Source organism: Balaenoptera ricei, chromosome 16 (genome assembly GCF_028023285.1).
Source record: "Balaenoptera ricei isolate mBalRic1 chromosome 16, mBalRic1.hap2, whole genome shotgun sequence".
Taxonomy (NCBI): domain Eukaryota; kingdom Metazoa; phylum Chordata; class Mammalia; order Artiodactyla; family Balaenopteridae; genus Balaenoptera; species Balaenoptera ricei.
This window is the reverse complement of record NC_082654.1, coordinates 54047340-54070168: the sequence shown is the minus strand read 5'-3', so window position 1 is coordinate 54070168 and position 22829 is coordinate 54047340. Positions and strand designations below refer to the sequence as shown.

At 40.4% G+C, this 22829-nt stretch overlaps 1 protein-coding gene across 4 annotated transcripts in view; it reads left to right on the top strand.

Moving 5' to 3' along the window:
- The window catches only part of NRG3 (neuregulin 3), a 1107816-nt gene that overhangs the window by 473600 nt on the left and 611387 nt on the right, over window positions 1–22829 (top strand). For all 4 annotated transcript variants that reach the window (XM_059899580.1, XM_059899579.1, XM_059899578.1 and 1 more), the window contains exon 2: window positions 20066–20195. In XM_059899580.1, coding sequence (XP_059755563.1) covers window positions 20066–20195 — 130 coding nt within the window. The remainder of the gene's footprint in view (window positions 1–20065; window positions 20196–22829) is intronic.

Sequence of the window (22829 nt, the reverse complement as noted above, 5' to 3'; positions counted from 1 at the left end):
TACTTTATATTAAGGTATACATTTTGGAAGGGCACTAGCAGCAAATCCAACAAAAAGATATCACAGCCCAAAGGAAGAGCTAACATTTCTTGAACATATACTTGTGTTCTGTGTGCATTAATTTTTTTGAGGCCTCATAAAAACTTATCTGATATTGTTGGCTACCTGCTCACATTTTCTCCTCTATGGCCTCTCCTTCTCACTGAATTCCAGGTTTGTTCTGGCAATCAGTCCACTCTCCACACGGCCGTGTGCTGTACTAAGCCAGTTAGAGGAATGCCAGTCCCCGTGCTGGAGACTGCTTAAGAGATGGGCAGGTGGTACAGGTCTATGCAAGACTCTGTTTAGAATTGATGTCTAAAATCATGGCAGCTACCTGTGACGAGGGAGCCTAGCCTAAGGAGAAAGCCAGTGATGGCTGAGCAGGATTATTCCTGGGTCCTTCCTGGGGTCATGATCCCATTTAGACACTGTGTTTGACAACCCAGGAACCACCTCTCGTTAAGTGGGATAATGTTATTTTCCTTCTGATTTAAGCTATTTTGAGTTGAGTTTTTGGTACTCTCAGCCAAAATCACTCTAATTGACATAGGTGCGAACTCTCATTATCCACATTTTACAGGTAAAAGGAACTGAGGCTTAAGGAAGTTAAGTAATCTATCCAAGATCATACAGCTAGTTAAATATCAGAACCAGGATCAAATTCACGTCTGTCTTCTTCCAAAACCTATTGCTTTAGTTTTTGGCTATGCTTCTCCTGCATATATATATTTACTTGAAATATATAACACCAAAGTACTTAAATCAATGTCAAACATTTTGAGTAGTTCAGATATATCAAATATATAATTTATAAGAAAGCTACCATCTTCCACCTTTTATTTAGGAGTCGGGGAACTTTCTCTGTAAAGGGCCAGATAAGTAAATATTTTAGGCTTTTTAGGCTTTGTGGTCTCTACTTAACTAATTTTGGCTCAATTTTGGCAGCCATAAACAATGTATAAACAAATGAACTTAGCTGTGTTCCAATACAATTTCACTTACAAAAACAGGTTATGGCCCAGATTTGACCCATGAACCACAGTTTCCTGACCCCTGTTCTTTATGAACTAAATCTGATTCTTGGTTAAGGGTCACCAACTAGGTTGGATAAAAGGGGATGTTACTAGGTGTGTGCAAGAAAGACACACCAGAAAGAAGAGGAGACAGGGAGTCCCAGTGTGGGAAGGAAAAAGAATTTTCCCCTGTGCCAAAACTTAAGGTGTCAAAGAGGGTGATTATGTTTCTGCTTTGTAGTGCTGGTTGGGAAACAGCTTAAGCCAAGATAAAGGGAGGGGAATCTTATGACTTCCACCATTAGAGAAGCAAAATTTGGAGGGTTGCTAGCCTTTTGTACTGTACTTTATTTGGAATTTCTGCTAAAAATTCCAAATCGTCTCAGTACTACCTTCAAAACCCACCATTTTTGCTAATACTTAAATTATTGAATGATCCACAAACACTTTAATACATAGCAGCTCTTTCTGCAAATGGAGAGATAAGGGTCGGAAATGAACAGATGATTATAGCTATTTGATTTCAGCTTTAATTGCTTTCCAGCAGGCACAGAGAATGGACCAATTTTCTCAACAGGTCTGAGAGCAAAGTTTTGTCAATAATGCAAGGAGATTTGGGGAAGTACGTGATGGGTTTTCCCTCTTTCTCAAATCGTTTGCGGTGTGTGTTCCCTTTCTTTCAAAAGCATAGCATGAAATCGACTGTGATTTTTTTGCAGAATCTAAAATATTGAACAATATTTGTCTCCTTTTACCTATTAATACACTGAAAATATAAAAGAGTATATAGAAGACCAAGGTGGAAAGACCGGAAGAGAAAGTTTTCCTCCTGCCCTCTGGCACCCACTGATCTACATTATGTCTCCGTGGATTTGATTATCCTAGACATTTCATATAAATGAAATCATACAATATAGCCTTATGTCTAGTTTCTTTCATTAAGTATTACACTTTAAGGTTCATCTATGCTGTAGCATATATCGGTACTTTATTACTTTTATTGGTGAATAATATTCCTTTGTCTGGATATACCACATTTTAAAAATCCATTCATTACTTGATGCTTCTATGAACATCCATGTACAAGTATGAACATTTGTTTTTCATGAACATTTCTTTTCAGTTGCCTTGGGTATACACCTAGAAGTGGAATTGCTGTTTCATATGATAACTCTGTTTAACATTTTGAGGAATTACCAAACCATTTTTCAAAGCAGCTGCACCATTTTTCTTTCCCACCAGCAGGATATGTCTCCAGTTTTTCCAAATTCTCTTTGCCAACGCTTGTTACTGTTCATTCTAGTGGGAGTGAGGTGGTACTTCAGTGTGGTTTTGTTGTCTGTTTCCATAATAATTAATGATGTTGAACTTTTCTTATATTTATTGGATATATGTGTATATTCTTTCGAGAAATTTCTAATCAAATGGAAAGTAAATTTTTCAAGGAGAAAATTCATAAGATGAAATTAATATTTACTAGAAGTCAATACTAAGTCGGGCCCTTTCAACTGTTATGAAAATGAATAATAAGTAATATTACAATCATATTTTATAAATAAAATTTAGAAAAATTAAGAAATGGCTGAAAAGCAGGTGATCATGGTTGAGCCAAGAGTCAAACAAGATCCATAGACCTTTCCTTTGTGCCATGTGTATTCTAACCATCTATCTCTCATCCACATTTTCACAGATTAGTAAGACAATCATGACTGAATGAGACATGAGTCCCTTTCTTCTCTGGCAAAAGAGAAAAACATAAATAAAAACTTATAAGGAGTAATGCAGAAAAGTCTTAATTCTTGAGAGCCGTGCGATAGTAGAGTTGCAGGCTGTGTACTTGTGACATCATCGGGTCTAGTGATTGGTGGGGACATCCTTCACTTTATTTATCTAGTCTTTTTAGTAGTAAATGGGAAAACTACGAACTGCCCTATGAGGAACATTTTAAATTATTTATTTATTTATTTTGGGCTGTGTTGGGTCTTTGTTTCTGTGCGAGGGCCTCCTCTAGTTGTGGCAAGCGGGGGCCACTCTTCATCGCGGTGCGCGGGCCTCTCATTATCGCGGCCTCTCCCGTTGCGGAGCACAGGCTCCAAACGCGCAGGCTCAGTAGTTATGGCTCACGGGCCCAGCCACCCCACGGCATGTGGGATCTTTCCAGACCAGGGCTTGAACCCGTGTCCCCTGCATTGGCAGGCAGATTCTTAACCACTGCGCCACCAGGGAAGCCCGAGGAACATTTTACTATTTGAAATTCTGTAGCCATATCCAGTCTCCAAACAAGTGCTAAGAAGTCAGCAAACTCTGGGTGTTATGAGTACATTTGCCACCCCTGTCCCCTGCCTGGCACTTAGCGTGGACTGGGTACCGGACAGTCACACATGCCTGGCAGTTCCTGGGAGGCAGCCACGTGCCTTATGATCTCTGAACTGAGTTCCTCACTTTCACCCCAGGAACCAGTATGGTACTTGAGAGTCTCATAGGAGGAGCCCAATGATAGCTTGTTAAATAAATAAATGATTTTAATTGTAGAGACACTGTAGAATTAGAGACATTGTAGAATTAGATATGTTGACGCTTAATAAATTATCTGTTGACTTACTTAGCAAAAGGTAAATAAGGGAAAAATGTGCTCGGTGCCCCGTACTGCAAGAGCCATTACCATGCATTGTTCCTTTTTCTCATTCAGGTTTCATGGAACCTCATGAATTATATACATTTTCATATATTCAATTTATTCAAAATGCCAATAAGCAGCAAAGTTTGAATGCAAACACAGATTTCCAAAGGTACATTACAAACGTGAGATATTTAAGGCTAGGCACACTTAATTCCACACACTGAGGCCAAAGCACAGAGTTCCAGCGTGGTAGAAGGAGCCAAGCCTTTTCCCCTTTTGCTTGGGACAAACCCTACACTGTTACTAAGAAGATGAACAGGGGTGCAGAGGATGAGACTTTTTAAGGGAGTGAAATATAACCTGATTGCAATATCCCTGAGACCTGGAGGTTGTCAAAACGATAAATAACTTAGTGACTGAATGAATTCTAGGTCGTCTGGTTTGAACAACTGTGGCATTTTAGGGGTTAACCCTGCATTATTGAGTTCCTATGTTTTTGGGTAGCAATTGTTCTTTTTTCTTTAGCTTTTTTTTTTTTTTTTTTTAAGTTTGGTCATGTTGAAATTCAAGTGCCTTAAGTTTCCAAGGACTCAACTTTTAGTGCATTTCTGCTGACCCTTCATATCTTCTTGGCCCTGATACTTTGGTTGCACATTTGCATTTCCTCTCCTCATTACTGCGTGTTCTATGAAATTGTAGCTGTTCCATCTGATTTAGCATTTCTTTATCGTCTCTTGTGTGTCTAGCAATATGCTAGCTAAGGTAGGGTCTGGAGATGCAAGACAGCTGGAAGCCATAGGCCTGGTAATTGAACAAGTAGCACTACATTAGTCTTTTACAGTCCTTTAATATCATTTTCATAATTTTTGTTGTCAGCCAGAGTGAGTACTCCCTAAAGTCTCCTTGACAGTTTCTTTGGGAAACTTCTTTTGATTGACTTTTCTTTACACCCAGAATTATAGGCAAGATCCCAAGGGATGGAGGTGGTGGCAGGGTAGGGGTCAAGATTGAGGGCATTATGCTAAGTGAAATAAGTCAGACAGAGAAAGACAAATACTGTATGATATCACTTTTATGTGGAATCTAAAAAATCCAAACTTAAAGAAATAGAGAGTAGAGTGGTGGTTGTAATCTCCGTCTCTGGAAGGATCCCAATTAAGCGCACAGTAGAAGTAACAACATGTTTCCTATGCAAAGGCAGCATTAAGGTAAGTCTAGTTCCCACCTGAAGCCACTCTCCAAGCCCTTCTTACACGGAAGGGAATGTGGAGCATCAAGCCACTGCTGCCCTCTCTTTGAACTCTTACATTTTTTTTTTTTCTGCTTCTGCCGTGACACGACATAGCAAATGCATAAGCAGGGATTCAACCTAGGCCTGCTGTGCCCATGCCTTCTTCATGACCCATACAGAGGAGGAAGTGCTTGGATTTCTGAACACTAACAAAGAGGATCCAAATAAGATCTAGGGCTGTTAGGGGGAAAAAGAAGCTTTTAAATAAGTCAAGTGAGTGATGTTCATTTCGATGAAGGAATTTGGAGAATCATGTCAATGTTTAGACAGGATTTCAAAGCCATAATAGCATGAAAAGGAAATGTGAGAGTAAAAGAAACCCCCAGTGTCAAGCACTGTCTTTATTTTAGTTTTTGTACCCACCTATCTTCTCCCAGTACCTATCTGACAGTTTCAGTATGTGCTCAAACAATGGGTGTGGGGTGGATGGGTGAGAAGATGAATGGATTCCTGAAAAATATCGCTTCCTAATTGCTCTTGCATTGACTCATAATAAAGTGACTAACAGCATTTGGCAAGGAGAGACTTGACTATACATACCTTGAAAGAGTCCGGGACTCAGAGCAGGTGGGGCTGCAGAGGGCTGAAGGACATTCACTGTGGAGCTGGGCTTCTCTGGGTTTTATTTCTGCCTTTCTATTTATTAGCTGTGAAATCCTAAGCATATTGCATGATCCCCCTGTGCTTCAGTTTCTCTTCTGCAAAATATGTATATCTGATTAATAGGTTTATTCCAAGCATCATTATCACATGTTGACCTCCAAGTTCTGTGTTATCCTAAGATTGTCCGGTTTCAGCTGTTACAACTAAAAGAGCTAAAGACAGGTTTAGACTGCGAGAAGGGCTGATATATAGCAGGGTACTTCATTAGTTGTATTGACTGTTAAAGTATTGCGGTGATTTTATTCTAGTTGGTAAATAGCCACTGCTCACATCCTCCCCAATAAATTCTCTCCATGACATCCAGGATGTCCTGCACCAGGGCTCCTAAACTTCCTCAGTATTAATCCAGAAACCATAGAGTTAAGATCTGGCCCCACTAGGTTACCTCCAGGACCCTGCTCTAGCTATGAAATGATTTATTCTGATTAGACTTGTCATTTCCATACTGCTTATTAAATATTTTAAATATCACCTCTGTGCATACTTGACAGGCAAGAAATTTGAAACTAGGAGAATGTTCTTAAGTAAACAAACATGTTTATCAAGAAACAAACTGTTTATTTTTCACCTGAAACCAATGAACATTAAAAAAAAAGTCCCTGATTATTAGCAATCAGCCTCAGGTGCATTCACATAGGCATAGATATGTTTTTCATCATTTAGCTCCAAAAACATTATTATGATATGGAGTTACAAGGTGGTAACCTTATCATGCTTAAGGTATGTGTGTGCCTGTGATGTTGGTGTGATCGTCACTCGTGTAACCATTACAATACTTATTCACTCTGAAAGCATGCATTAAGCATCTACTATCTGTCAGGCCCTGGGATAAATTATAAGGATTTAGAGATGACCTTGCCAGGTCCACAGGAACTCAGAGTCTGGTTTGGGAAAAGGGTGGAGAGTAGACATGTAAACATTTAAATTGCAATTCAGAATGATTATCCCTGTATTAGAAGGAGGAATGAAGTGTTATTGGAATTTCAAATACTTGTATCCTGAGGATCTGGAGAAGGCTTCAGTAGGAGCTCTCATTTCACATAGGTTTTAAACAGTGAGAAATGTTTTGCCAGGCAGAGACCTATTGACTGTAAAGGTCAAAGGAATAGGATATATAAAGTCACAAAGTCATAAAAGGCCTGATCTGTTCCAGTGTTATTGGAGCCCAAGAAACGTGAGAAGAACGCGGGAAAGTGAAGTCCCAGAAAGCCTTTTGAGTTTGGCTTGCGTGGGGAATTGCAGGATTGAGAAGTGTTTGTTAATCTCTTACAATGAGGACAGGAGGGAATTTTAGGCAGCTGGGGCGTGCTATCAAGGTGGGCGTGTCACCTGTTGGCTTCGCAGAAAACTCTCGCTGGAGCACAGGGAGGGCAGACGGGAGGCTCTTGCTACACATGCAAGGGTGTCTCACCCAGTGTATGTCACATAAAGGTGCTTCAGGGCAATAAAGTTATCACAGAGAATGAACATATCCCAATTTGAAAAGCATTCGTAGATGGAAAATCAAAAACCAGTTAGAGAGTTGTTTAGGGAGCGAGCATGGTATGGGAAGGAGAGCTGGCTAATTGAGGTCTAAATTGGCGTCTCATTTAAATTCCCTGCTGCACCTGACTTGGAAGAGAGGCTCAGACCAGAAGTCAGTTAGCTGAGGTTCTGTGCTGGAGAAGCTCAAAAGGTCTCTCCGCTATAAGCTCAGCGTTCTCCTTTTTGGAAGCCAAGATCGGCTAATCACCTACAGAGTCATGTTCTTTCTTGGACTGACGGCACTGGAATTTCTCTGTACACGCTGATGCTCCCATGTAAGTAAAGCAACATCTGAAAAAGCAGGAAATGGTCCTGCTGGCAGCCAGACTGAGATGTTTCCAAATGAGCGAACGTGATATTCCACCAAGCTACTCTGTGACTTTGTTTGGAACCAGACAGACACAACGCCGCTCTGCAAAGTGTCTAAGAATCCCCGTCTTCTGACCAATGTGAGTAAGTGACTGCTGTTTCTGTCCTCTTAAAGTCCTCTTATGTCCTGCATTTTTAAGCTACACATTCACAGTAACGTGCCCCTGCTTTTTCTTAAAGGGTAACTCAGCCTATGCGGTAGTCGCCTCACAGTTCAAACTCCCCAGCCAGGCTGTTTTACTAGAAGGAATTAAGTCTCTATGGGGATTTTAAACATCTCATCTCTAAGGAAAAGTCTCTGATTCAGGGCTGGTGTGGGGATAGTCTCTGCTTGAAAGAATGAAAGACAAAGAAAGGAAAATGAAGGGAGTAACGCCTTGACCTAAATGAGGGAAGCGCCCATGAGAAGAGCCCCTGTGCTTGGCGGTACAACCCAAGGGATTTTGTAGAGAATAACTATCGAATGGGAATTTATTTTTGGCTTTATGTTTCGCCATCTCGTAGTATGTGCTCTGGATGAAATCTGTAGATTACTGTGAGAGAGTGTGGGGTTCACGGTGCCCCTCTGCAGAGAGGACCATGTGCAAAGGCTGTAGGGTATGTGGAATGGGCCATGTCAACAACTGTAGCCAATGCACTGAAAATGGGGGGTGGGGTGGGACAGGTATTATGTATGAGATGAGGACAGAGGCAGGGGCTTGGAAGGATTTTGATTTTCTTCTTAAGAGGCAGGGATAGCCACTAAATAATTTTCCAGAAGGAAATGAACCATCATTATGTGTTGTGTACACACTGTGCAAACTGATTGTAATGTGGATAATTCCTTTTAGCCTGGCAAGCACGCATGTAGGCAGGGCTATAATGAGTATTCAGGTGAGTTAAGATGGAAAGAAGTGGTAGATTCCAGAGATACATAAGAAGTAGAGTCACCCACTGATATCTCGTGATTCATGTGGAGGGTGAGAAGGATGGCTTCTGGGCTTCTGGCCTGCACAAGGGAATCAGTAGTGTGACATTGGCTGCGACTGAGAATCCTAAAGGAAGAATAGGTTTGTGGAGGAAGAGCAAGAGTTTTCTACAAGTTAATTTTTAGGTGCCTTTGGGATAACCATCAGGAAGAGAGAGGTAGGCGGATTGAGCTCAGAAACACCTGCAGGTAGGCAGATTGAGCTCAGGTGTAACTTGGAGAGTTATTGGCATGTAGATGATATCAGACAGGCTCACCCAAGGCAGCTGCTTCTCAGAGTTCAGCGTGTCTGAGAATTACCTGGAGAGCTTGTTAAAGCACCGTCCCTCCACTCGCCTCCAGAGTTTCTGATGCAGTGGATCTGGGGTGGGGCTCGTGAATTATCATTGCTCATGTACTCCCAGATAATGCTGTTACTGCTGGTCTGAGGACCACACCTGTAGGAGCGCTAGCCTACGGAGTAAGTAAAAGTGGAAAAAAAAAAAAAAAAAGTGGTCTATGGGAAGCGGTCTAGTGGAACAAGTCAGAGTTGCGTGGGTTCGAGTCCAGAAGCTGCCAACTCAGAGCCATGTGACCTAGGGCCAATGACATAAATCTCTAAGAATAAATTTTCTCTATTTGTAAAGTAAGGATAGTAAATAGTAGCATAAATTCATAGTGTTATTTTAAGACCAAGAAATAGCTAAAGGAAAATGCTTAGAGCCCCATTGAGTATATGTTAGGAGTTATTTAAAAACTGTTCCTTGGTCTGCCTGCTAATGCAGGGAACACGGGTTCGAGCCCTGGTCTGGGAAGATCCCACATGCTGCGGAGCAACTAGGCCCGTGAGCCACAACTACTGAGCCTGCGCGTCTGGAGCCTGTGCTCCGCAACAGGAGAGGCCATGATAGTGAGAGGCCCGCGCACCGCGATGAAGAGTGGCCCCGGCTTGCCGCAGCTAGAGAAAGCCCTCGCACAGAAACGAAGACCCAACATAGCCATAAATAAATAATAAATTTTAAAAAATCCAAAAAACTGGTCCTTGAGTAATCTGGCTTTTAAATAGAAATTAGATGAGACAGGTGACAAAAACCAAAAAGGGGAAAATCAACGTTATGTGACAGTGGGAGCCAGTGAAAGGTTTCTCATGAAGATGGGCTTGACTAAGAGTATTAGATGCTTCTGAGAGTTCAAACAAGATGAGAAAAAAGAAACGTTTCAACATCCATTGGATTTAGAGATTGCTAGTGACATAGACTGGACCATTTCAGTAGAGTGATGTGGGGAGCAGAGATGGTGTTCCAGTGACAGTAGCTGGTATTTTAACTGTTGTCACTGAAAGCAGTTTATATAAGTGTGTGTATGTGTGCAGGCAGAAGGAAATATATTCAGCTTTAGGATAACTCTGCAGTTCCCCAGTAAGTGCACTTCCATTGAACAAGCTATGTCCCACCCATGCAGGTTTACTTAAGCTGGTGCAGTTTTTAAAAGCAAGATTTCAAACCGGGGGGCTTCCCTGGTGGTGCAGTGGTTAAGAATCTGCCTGCCAGTGCAGGGGACACAGGTTCGAGCCCTGGTCCGGGAAGATCCCACATGCCGCAGAGCAACTAAGCCCGTGCACCACAACCACTGAGCCTGCACTCTAGAGCCTGTGAGCCACAGCTACTGAAGCCCGTCCGCCTAGAGCCCGTGCTCTGCAACAAGAGAAGCCACCGCAATGAGAAGCCTGTGCACCGCAACAAGAGTAGCCCGCGCTCGCCAAAACTAGTGAAAGCCCACACGCAGCAACGAAGACCCAACGCAGCCAAAAATAAATAAATAAATAAAATAATTTAAAAAAAATAAAAAAGATTTCAAACCAGAAGGTGGCCCAGGTATGTCACACAAGTTTGATAAGGGTCCTTTCTACATTTGCTGCAAGAATTGATGGCTCTGGGATACCTCAGGAACTGTCAGTTCTCACAGCAGTCCCATGACTAAATTGAACTTTTAAATTCCTTGCCCAACACTCCCCATTTCTCCCACGCCAGCAAAGTGAACAATTGTCTGATCTTTGGCAGCGGGGAGAAAGCTATCTCTGCTTTTTTGCCAGCTGAGAAATGGTTTGTTTCCCTTTCAAACACCACTGCATTCTTCATGCAATTTTCCTTGACCATTAAATATTTTATAACTCAGTCTTATGTCAGTGCGCCTTCCTGGGTGCCTGATAAATGGCATATTCTACGGGGGATTTTAAGGTATGGAAGCAGGTTTCATTTACACAGCACTCCACCCAGGGAAGACCCTGCTGGAGTCGACAACTTTATTTATTTATTTGTTTGTTTGTTTGCTTAAAACAACACAAATTTATTTACTATTATTTTTTTAGAATTTTTTTTTTATTGGAATATAATTGCTTCACAGTACTGTGTTAGTTTCTGTGGCACAACAAAGCAAATCAGCCATACGCATACATATGTCCCCATATCCCCTCTCTCTTGAGCCTCCCTCCCACCCTCCCTATCCTACCCCTCTAGGTCACTGCAAAGCACCGAGCTGATCTCCCTGTGCTATGCTGCTGCTTCCCACCAGCCAACTATTTTACATACGGCAGTGTATATATGTCGAGGCTACTCTCACTTCGCCCTCCCACCCCATGTCCTCAATTCCATTCTCTATGTCTACCTCTTTATTTCTGCCCTGCAACTAGGTTCATCAGTACCATTTTATTTTTTATTTTTTTAATTTTTTTTAGATTCCATATATATGCATTAGCATATGGTATTTGTTTTTCTCTTTCTGATTTACTTCACTCTGTATGACAGACTCTGGGTCCATCCACCTCACTACAAATAACTCAATTTCATTTCTTTTTATGGCTGAGTAATATTCCATTGTATATATGTGCCACATCTTCTTTATCCATTCATCTGTCGATGGACACTTAGGTTGCTTCCATGTCCTCGCTATTGTAAATAGTGCTGCAATGAACATTGTGGTGCATGTCTCTTTTTGAATTATGGTTTTCCTGGGTATATGCCCAGTAGTGGGATTGCTGGGTTGTATGGTAGTTCTGTTTTTAGTTTTTTAAGGAACCTCCATACTGTTTTCCATAGTGGCTGTATCAGTTTACATTCCCACCAACAGTGCAGGAGGGTTCCGTTTTCACCACACCCTTTCCAGCATTTATTGTTTCTAGATTTTTTGATAATGGCTATTCTGATGTGTGTGAGGTGATACGTCATTGTAGTTTTGATTGGCATTTCTCTAATAATTAGTGATTGAGCATCTTTTCATGTGCCTCTTGGCCATCTGTATGTCTTCCTTGGTGAAATGTCTATTTAGGTCTTCCACCCATTTTTTATTTGGATTGTTTGTTCTTTTGATATTGAGCTCCATGAGCTGTTTGTATATTTTGGAGATTAATCCTTTGTCTGTTGTTTCATTTGCAAATATTTTCTCCCATTCTGAGGGTTGTCTTTTCGTCTTGTTTGTGGTTTCCTTTGCTGTGCAAAAGCTTTGAAGTTTAATTAAGTCCCATTTGTTTATTTTTGTTTTTATTTTCGTTACTCAAGGAGGTGGGTCAAAAAAGATCTTTCTGTGGTTATGTCAAAGAGTGTTTTTCCTATGTTTTCCTTTAAGAGTTTTATAGTGTCTGGTCTTACACTTAAGTCTTTAATCCATTTGGAGTTTATTTTTGTGTATGATGTTATGTGGTGTTCTAATTTCATTCTTTTACATGTAGCTATCCAGTTTTCCCAGCACCAGTTATTGAAGAGGCTGTCTTTTCTCCATTGTATGTTCTTGCTTCCTTTTTTGTAAGTTGCCCATATGTGCGTGGGTTTATCTCTGGGTATTCTATCCTGTACCATTGACCTATATTTCTGTTTTTGTGCCAGTACCATACTGTCTTGATTACTGTAGCTTTGTGGTATAGTCTGAAGTTGGGGAACCTGATTTCTCCAACTCCATTTTTCTTTCTCAAGATAGCTTTGGCTATTCTGGTTTTTTTGTGTTTCCATACAAATTGTAAGACTTTTTGTTCTAATTCTGTGAAGAATGCCATTGGTAGTTTGATAGGGATTTCATTGAATCTGTAGATTGCTTTGGGTAGTATAGTCATTTTCACAATATTGATTCTTCCAATCCAAGAACATGGTATATTTCTCCATCTGTTTATGTCATCTTTGATTTTTTCATCAGTGTTTTATAGTTTTCTGAGTACAAGTCTTTCACCTCCTTAGGGAGGTTTATTCCTAGATATTTTATTCTTTTTGTTGCAATGGTAAGTGGTAGTGTTTCCTTAATTTTTCTTTCTGATTTTTCATTGTTGGTGTATAGGAATGCAAGAGATTTCTGTGCATTAATTTTGTATCCTGCAACCTTACCAAATTCATTGATTAGTTCTTGCAGTTTTCTGGTTGCATCTTTAGGTATTTCTAAGTATAATATCATGTCATCTGCAAACAGTGACAGTTTTACTTCTTCTTTTCCAATTTGTATTCCTCTTATTTCTTTTTCTTCTCTGATTGCCATGGCTAGGACTTCCAAAACTATGTTGAATAATAGTGGCGAGAGTGGACATCCTTGTCTTGTTCCTGATCTTACTGCAAATGCTTTCAGTTTTTCACCATTGAAATGATGCTTGCTGTGGGTTTTTCACCTATGGCCTTTGTTTGTTCTTTAGTTCTTCTAGACCTTTGTTAAACATTTCTTGTATTTTCTGAATCCGTGCTTCCATTCTATTTTTGAAATCATGGATCATCTTTACTGTCATTACTGTGAATTCTTTTTCAGGTAAATTGCCTATTTTCTCTTCCTTTATTTGGTCTTGTAGGTTTTTACCTTACTCCTTCATCTGTGACATATTTTTTTGCTGTCTCATTTTTTTTTTTTTTAATGAGTGGGATTGTGTTCCTGTCTTACTGGTTGTTTGGCCTGAGGCTTCCAACACTGGAGTTTGTAAGCTGTTGGGTAGGGCTGGGTCTTGGTGCTGAGATGAGGACGTCTGTGAAACCTCACTCCAGTGAATATTCCTTGGGGTCTGAGGTTTCCTGTTAGTCCAGTGGTTCGGACTCAGAGCTCCCACCACAGGAGCTTCAGCCCGACCCTGGGCTTAAGAACCAAGATCCTTCAAGCTGTGTGGGGCAGCAAAAACAAGAAAAAAAAAGAAAGAACAGTAAGGTAAAAAAATAAAATTAGACTAGGAAACTAACAGATACGTTAGAAAGAATATAAAAATAAAAATATAGATGAATCAACACCCAGAAGGTACATCAGTACCACAATAGTAAAAAAGAGGAGGGAAAAGAAAAGAAAAGGGGGTGGGGGAAAGGCCTTTGTTTTGGTGGGGCGGGGCCTAAGTAAGGGTGAGGTTTGGGCTGTGGGCAGGGCCACTGCTCAGGACCCACTGGGCTGTAAAAGGCCCTGGGGGTTGTAGGGTGGTGAGGCTTAGGCTCAAGGGACAGAAGGGACCCAGGCGTGCCCCTCACTCTTGGTCTCAGAGGGCAGGGGACCTCACCTGGGGTCCCAGCAGGCTTCCTGGGCTCGAGTGGGTGGAGCAAATGCCCTCCTCTCCTCTCCTGATCCCCTCCCGCCTGCCTCTCCTGTTCTCCTCTCAGCCTCCTCCTTATGCCCTCAAGGACCCACGCAGTCTGGAGGGGACTTGGAGGGTGGGGGATTCGCCTGGGAGCTCAGCAGGCTCCCTGGGCCCGAGTGGGCTGGGCAGTCGCCCTCTGTTCCTCTTCCACTCCTCCCAGAGGGCTCCTCCCTCCTGCCTCTCCTGATCTCCCCGGCCTCCCTCCTATGCCCCCAGGACCCACGTGGCCTGGATGGGGCTTTGGAGGGGGGCGGTACCGGCTTGGGAGCTCAGCAGGCTCCCTGTTCCCGAGTGGGCCAGGCAGTCGTCCTCTGCTTCTCTCTTGCTCTTCCAGGAGAGTCCCTCCCGCCTGCCTCTCCTGATCTCCCCAGCCTCAGGGGTGCTGATCCTGTCTGGCCTCCACTTCTCCTCCCACCTCAGTCCCCCTACATCCTACCGGTTCATTTTGGGGTTCCTCCCGTCTCCTTGGGCGTCAGAGTCCCCCACCAGCAGCTGGCAGGCGCCCTACTTGTGGGAAAGTGCTAACTCCACGTCCTCCCACACAGCCATCTTGACTCTGCCTCAACAACCATATTTAAATGGCTTCTAGCCTGTAAAGGTATTTTGCTAATCGTAAAAGCTTGCATCACCAGATTCTTAACTTTTCTTAGAGAATTGTCATGTCATCAACTCAGTGGGGGAAGGAGAAAACTGCTTCATGAATCTGACATTTGCAAGCCAGGCATGGGAAGATGGATTTAGTGTCTAAGCTGTGCCTCACCTTTCCTTCCTTAGGTGTTTCTGCTCTTCCTATCTAGAATTCATTTTCCTCTGCCAATTAAATCATGCCCATTCAAGATGTAACTCCAATACCAACCCTTTGGGAAGCCTTTAGAGATAACTATAGTGTGAATTAAGCTCTCCCTTTCTTTGATTATCTACTGCAATTATTATCTGTAATAGCCCATTTAGCACTCTTGTTCCTACAACAAAATCTGTGTTCCCACAGTGTGCAGTGTTGTGCTGGCAACAGAGAAAACCTCCATAAGTCACATTCAGTTTCAAGTCAGTACTTAAGGGGGAAAACCAGTCATTGTTTTAATTCATTAATAAATTAACTTTCATTGCAAAATCTGCAGGGATTTCTGTCTTCCAGCCTTACATTTTCTTCCTGTTTTGCCTTTAATGAATTAACCACCACTAGTTCCCACTGTGCGTTTAATTACTGTACTGATTGCTCACTATATATGCTACATGATGCGGAAAAAATACAGAACTTAAAAGCAAAGCACTCTCCCTGACCTCCCTGGGGAGAGACCAAAACCCATAAAAATATAAGAAAACACATTAAACTACATATAACAAGTGCCAGATGAGCGGTCTGGATAATTGCACAGCCTTTGTGGTCCCAAGTGAATGGGCGCTATTCCTCAAGCCAGCAACTGCACTTCCTTGTCCTGAGACCTTGAACTTTGGTCATGGTGCTTGGAATCCCTATCCTAAGCACCATCTCTGTTCTTCTTAAGCCTAACATTCCTTTATCTTTCATGCCATCTCTTTCTGAATATTTTCCCTAATTATTGTTTTTTTTCTCCTCCCTTTGCCTCCATTCTGTGGAGTTGATTTTCTGCTCTTCTTATAAAATTCTAAGCACTTTACCTAAAATTGCTTTTGGAACTCATCTCATGTCCTAACTTATAAACATTTATTCATATAGAGTTTTTCTTTTATGATGATAACAAAATGTGCACACTTGACTATACAGAACATTTAGAAAAACACTTATGTTATAAAAGATCATTCTTCTATAAACATCTATTGTGTGCACCTCTGTGTCAGGCTGTCTGTAAGACTGTGGATCAGCGATGTGAAGACCTCCTCCACCCCCACAAGCTCACAGTCCAGTAAGATGGGAGGTTCATGAGCTGATGTAGTGGGAGAGTGATGCCTGATAAGGAGGTACTGTGGAGTAAGGGAGAGCCTTGGAAAACAAATGAGAATTCATGGGAATATTTGGCCCCTTCTAGTTTACTTACTTGGACCTTTATCCATGTAATTTTTTGAAAACAACAGGGAGCTCTATAACAATTTTATTTACCAGATATCATTCCTAGAAACAGAAGGTGCCCCTTGAATTTTAAAAACATGACAAAATAGTACCATATACCGTAGCCACCTTAGTGTATCAGGCTATCTTAAAAGTGATGCAGTTTTAAAACAAACACTGGGTTCTGAATATGTTGGATAAGTTTATAGATGAGAGTTCTATGTCTGATTGTTAAGGTACCCCAAGGATATTTAGGGCCATAAGTTTTATAGTTTGGAGTTAGGTCTTATCTGTTATCTCGTTCTCACAAATGTCCCATGTTTCCCCTTCAGAACAAAGCACTCAGCTGGATATATTAGGGCATACCGTGTCACCTTAGGGCACAGAAAGAAAATCAGGATTATACCTTATTTATTTTTATCTCATTTTTACTTATGCTCTATTTTATATGTTTGCAATATATTGTATATGTTAAAAATTAAATATATACATACATGTACTTCTAAGCAGATCTGTAAGTATTGGAGGCTGTCATCCAAAATTATTACCATCTCTTTGGACTGTGTTTGGTTGTAAGTAATAGAAAGGCTAACAGTGACTTAGACACAGTATACTTACGATTTACCTTACAAAAGTGTGTAGGTGGTCTTAGAGTTAGTATAGCAGCCTAGTGATTTCATTAAGGAATTTTTCTATCTTTCCACTCACATATTTGGCATGATGCCTTACAAGTATATAATTTCACCTCATGGTGAATTTTATTTACCTTTCCCAACACCTCTGTGATTTTAGGTGCGTAGTGCTATATGGGTACTATATAGTGAAATGCATGGGTAAATTCTTAAGATTTCAAATTTATTGATAACTGCATTTTATTTATCTATAGAAGGATCAAGACTAATATTCTGTTGCGTACTAAATCAAGTTACTTAAAATATTTAATAAGGATGTTCTCTTAGAATTTAGTCAAGTCATTGTGAAGGATAAGCATGTGTATTTTAAATCAATTTTGGGATTCTCTAAGCTATGGAAATAGAAAACGTGAGGGCATGTTAGACCTGACATCTCTGTACTCCCCCACTTTGGGCCTTTGCAGAGGCATTTTACTTGGTTCTGATCCTGTGTATTGTGCTGATGGATGGTAAAGTAATAAAGTGGTTGGTAGAATAGGGCGGTAACCACCAGAGACAGTAGTTGTCAGATGGAAACTAATTGATTGTGTTTGCTTTGCCATTGTATTGCTCTTGGAGTCTGTAGCTTGTTAAAACCACTGATTATAAAATAAGGATCTCCCTTTTTATGCTGTAGTTTATGTTAATGAAAAGCTGTTCTTAGAGGAATGATCAGTGAATATCAATAAATGGATAATAAGAAACTAAAGGAAAACTTAACTGATCCTGAATTAATATACTTCAGCGGTCAGAGTAGTAGTCAACTGTGTGGTGGTTCATATTGAATTTTTGGCTCAGAGCTCTTGAATTTTAAACATTTCCCATAGAAAGAGAGATTGAGTCTGTGTAACTATTTATCACATACTGTCTTGAATAACAAATCTTCCCTGTAGAGGAGATCTTCTGAAAAACAAACAAACAAACAAAAAATGTGTCTGTTTTGCAGAGCCTTTATTTCATGCCAAAGTATTAACAGGCAAATATTTTGAAGTAGAAAAAAATAAGTTCCCATTGTATGATCAAGAAAGAAGATTAGAAGTGGATTTTTCAATGCTCACAGTATATGAATAGCATATGAGTAGGGTCTGTGTGAATCTGAAGGCAATGTGGTTATTTTGCAATATTTATCAATATTAAAACGACTATACTAAAATGATAACATTAATGTGAAAGTTATGTCTAACTTTTTATTGTAAGATATGCATTAACTTTTAGATGATTATAATGATATCTTTAATGATCATATCTTTCATCAATGGTGTTTAAGCTTTAATGATGTTAGAGTTATCAGATTTTTTTTTTAATTGGGGTATAGTTGTTTTACAATATTGTGTTAGTTTCTACTGTATAGTGGAGTTCCCTGTGCTATACAGCAGGTTCTTATTAGTTATCTATTTTATACATATTAGTGTATATATGTCAATCCCGGTCTCCCAATTCATCCCACACGCACCCCCTGCTTTCCCCTCCTTGAATTATTAGATTTATTGAAGACATTTTTACTGAGCACCAATTCTGATTAAGGCTCAACCTCTGACCTCAAGGAACTTACAGACTAAAACAGATAAAGGTGTAAACAAATGGTTACTTGCAGCATTGAATACAGTGATGCAAGCAATAAAAGGTTCTGGGGGACACAAGGGGAAGATGACATAAACTCTGAAGAATTGCTGGATGTTTTCCAGCAAAGAAAAAGATGGTCCAGGAAGAAGGATCAGTGTGATAGTTCCTGGTATTGGGGAAATAGGATAATAGTTGGAAATGAAGTTGTGTGTTTTAGGATGCAAGAAGATGAGGCTAGACAGGCAAAATTCTACCTGGTCTATGTTTTTCTTTGCTCTACTTAGGAATTTGGAGTTCTTCCTATGGGAAAGGGGCCCATTGAGGCTTCTTAGGTTTGGGGAGAACATGAGTGAATTTTCTTTCTGGATAATAACTCTCCCCTCCATTCGGATGGTGGGTAGGAAGAGGCTCATTGTGACCTCCAGTTAGTAAACTGGTACAATGGCCCATGCTGTTGAACATTATTATTAATCTATATCTATGTAAAGGAAATAAAAAGAGCTTACATGCTGAATCATGTATCCATCTTTGACTTTTTAAATATATTTTTCTTGAATATTGCAATGAAATTGGTGCTCATATTTTAGTTGCTTAAAACTCTGAAACAAGAATGTCTACACGTTATAACAGATTTTTCATCCAGTAGAGCGCATATGCTTATACTTATTATTAGTTTCATATTTAGGAAGCTGATATGGATATATAACTTAATTCAAAAAAGTAAGTGATTATGATTTAAAAAACACATGTTTAAGATAATGCTAAAAAATGACAATAATTTAGTCTTGTTAAATATTTACCAGACTCATTCCTCACATTTGAGAGTCTGTTTCAGAATTTGGTACATTTGCATTTTAATTACATAATAAAAGGAAAAAGTGAAAGAATAATTGGCTTAGCTATTAGCAAATTACAGCCATAACTTAAAAAAGATAAAACACACACACACACACACACACACACACACACACACACAGAGAAACTGACATAGATTTCCATAGAAGAGTTACAGTATTATGTACGTTGATCAGATATTTAACGACGTTTGACAACAGTTAAGGGAAGGGGATGTTGTTTCAATCCTTTAATACAACATGTTTCTTAACACTGAAATTAATGAAAGTGAATTTGAGATATTTGACTGTAGGGTCATTCAACTTTTACTGGTAATGTGTCCTCTGATGGGACTTGCCTAGGGTGATTCCAATTGTTAAAATCTTGTGGAGAAAGAAGACAGTTGAATCCGGTAGTTGTCTTAGTCCTAGCTGCTATAACGGAATACCATGGGCTGGGTGGCTTAAAAACAACAGAAATTTATTTCTCACAGTTCTGGATGCTGGGAAGCCTAAGATCAAGGTGCCTGTGGATTCAGTGTCTGGTTAGGACTTCCTAGTTCATAGAGGGCTACTTTCTTGCTGTGTCGTCACATGACTGGAATGAGTGAGGGAGCTCTCTGGGGTCTCTTTTATAAGGGTATTAATCCCACTCATGACCTAATTACCTCCCAAAGGCCCCACCTCCTAATACCATCACATTGGGGGTTAGGCTTCAATATATGAATTCTGGGGGGGGGGGCACAAACATTCAGTCGATAAAATGGTCATTTCCAATTGTGTTTTTTCAGTACAGTGAAGGTTCCATCCTGTCTGGCTAGAGTCAGCAGCCATAAGAAGGTCTCAGTGCACAGGTCCAGCCCAATGACAGGAGCTGGTCGTGTCAGAATGAACTTCTGACAGCCTTTCTCTGTGTTTTTCAACAGATACGACGACATATTCCACTGAGCGATCTGAGCACTTCAAACCCTGCCGAGACAAGGACCTTGCCTACTGTCTCAATGATGGCGAGTGCTTTGTGATCGAAACCTTGACCGGATCCCATAAACACTGTCGGTAAGTCACTGCGGCGACTGGCACTGAGGGCAGGTCCTCAGAGAGGCCTGGAGGTGGAAGGGGGTGCTGAGCTGCAGGAATATACAATGTGATACATATAGTCCGGTGTTTGAATAGCAGAATCAATAGTTTTCATATGGGAAGGAACGAGGCTGGTATCTTTAGTATTTGAGGAAGGAAAACTGAATTACAGTAGACAAGATGTTTCACCTGATCAAGTAAAGGAAGGTTTACTTTTGTATGTAACAATTTAATAGAAATAATTATTTACTCACTTTAGAAGCCTGTATTTTTGGTGTGGGATTTAAGCACATATGCTCATACTCAGAAATAATCTCTTCCTGCAGACCTACAGATTGTGGCATAGCAAAGAAACTGCTCAGCTAAGATCTAGAGTCTTAATGTTTACTGTGAACCAAACCCCAGAGACTGTAACTGTGTCCAAAGAAAACTGCATCTTATTTTGACTCTGCTCTCGTTTATTAATTTCAGTCCTTTTTTGTTTTGTTTTGTTTAACACCTCTGATGATGAAATACTCTCCAGCAAGGTGTTGCAAATGAAATCATAGTCCTGTTATAGTCTAGGTAGAGAACAGGGAAAATTCCCAGTCGAGATCCAGAAGGTGTTTAATTGGTTTTTAGAAACAAAAGGTTATATAACTGCTAAAAATCAAGTGGAGGTAAATAGTGGTCTTGTAGACACTGTAGCTTTAAGTCTCCATAGAAGAATCAAATTAGCATCTAAAAAAATATTTCCCACCAAGCTTTTATTTCCAGCGCTACCCTGGTAATTTGTTTTTCCTTGCAATTGTATATGCTTCAGTGATCATATATATCCACACCCCTTTCCTTCTCTTTATTTACTCTTCTCGTATGACACAGTTATTAAATTAATTATTCCGAATCGTGAAGCATGGAAAATTATGACTTTCTTCTCTCGCTATTGCTATTATAAAACTTTATTCCATGTTGTTTTATTAAGATGGCGCAGAGAAATGCTCCTTATAGTTATGAACTTAGAGTGTGTCAGCAAATCCTGCCTGACTCCAAAGGCTAGCTTCGGTTCACAGTGGACAGTGGCACAGGTTTGGAAGAGCTGATCAGTGATAGTGGCCGATCTCCATAAGAGCCACTGTGTATCCCGTCGCCTTTCATCACCCTTGACATGGTGGCTTTCATGTGACTTGGGCAGTGCCATTAACATTGACTTCATTTACAAAAGTTACCACCCATTTCTGTCCTCTGAAAACCTGAGCTGAGGGTCAAGGGCAGTGGGAATGGTTCCTCCCCACATTTCTCTTTTCTTGTTATGTTTATTAGATCAATGCAGACACAGGTAGAAAGCACACAGGTAGAAAGCACGCAGGTGACTTGAAGACCTCAAGGGAAAAGCCAAGAATGAGGTACCATTTCAAAGCACGAAGTGCATCCGTGCTCTTATCGATGATCAGCTGTGTGTGAGCGTTACCTTTGTCAATCCAGTGGTGCCATATGTGGAAGTGGGCAGTACCATCAAATAAGTTTGAATTTATAACTGATTGATGAAGGGATGAATCAGAAGCCTCACCTAAAGCAGTGACTTTTGCGATGGTGTTTTACCCCAAGGAAGTTTCAAATCAGGCCCCACCACTATACGCAGGCAGGTCTGATTCATCATTTCAAAAACTGAGAATGTTGAAAAAAACAAAAGAAGTCCTATTTGTTTTTAACATACAGCCTCACTATATTCTCTGTTAAGTTCACAGGGGTATTAGTTTGCTAGGGCTGCTGTAACATAGCACTGCATATTGGGTGGTGTAAGCAACAGAAATATATTTTATCACAGTTCTGGAGTCTAGAAGTCTGAGATCAAGGTGTTGGCAGGATTGTTTCCTTCTGAGGGCCGCGAGGGAAGGATCCCTTTCAGGCCTCTCTCCTTGGCTTGTAGATGGCCATCTTCTCCCTGTGTCTTTTCATTTTCTTTCCTCTGTACAAGTCTTTATTCAAATTTCCTTTTCTTAGAAGGACACCAGTCATATTGGATTAAGGTCCACTCTAATGACTCTATTTTAAATTGATTGTGTCTATAAAGACTCTCTAAATATGGTCACATTCTGAGGTACTGGAGGTTAGCACTTCAATATTGGTTATTTGGGAGACACAATCCAGTCTATGACAGTAGATCTCAGGTCCAGAAAAATAATTCTTTTACACATATGTACATGTCTGATTTTTTTTTTTAACATAGACAAGCAGAGATATATCTATGTTTTGGCTGGAACGATGTACATGTATAATAATTTTGGCCTCTGTCTTCATATTTCATGCATATTTCAGCACAGACAACCTGTTATTTAACAGAGTCACAACATAGCTAATCATGACAAAAGACCAGCCTAAGACAGAACTGGAACTCCAATAGGTTAATAGGTGCATATAAATCTCCTACTAGTGCATATGAAGAAATCATACATTGCATGTGTCAGCTATTCATCTCCCAGGCTTTGCTGTGAATAAAAGACTTACCATTTGTTCCTGCATCAGCCACTTGTAAGAATTCCAATGTAGTTATTAATAATGTGCCATTTTATACAGTACTCTATTTAAGTAGTACGATTCATTTATTCTCCATTCGACAAATGTTTATTGAGCATC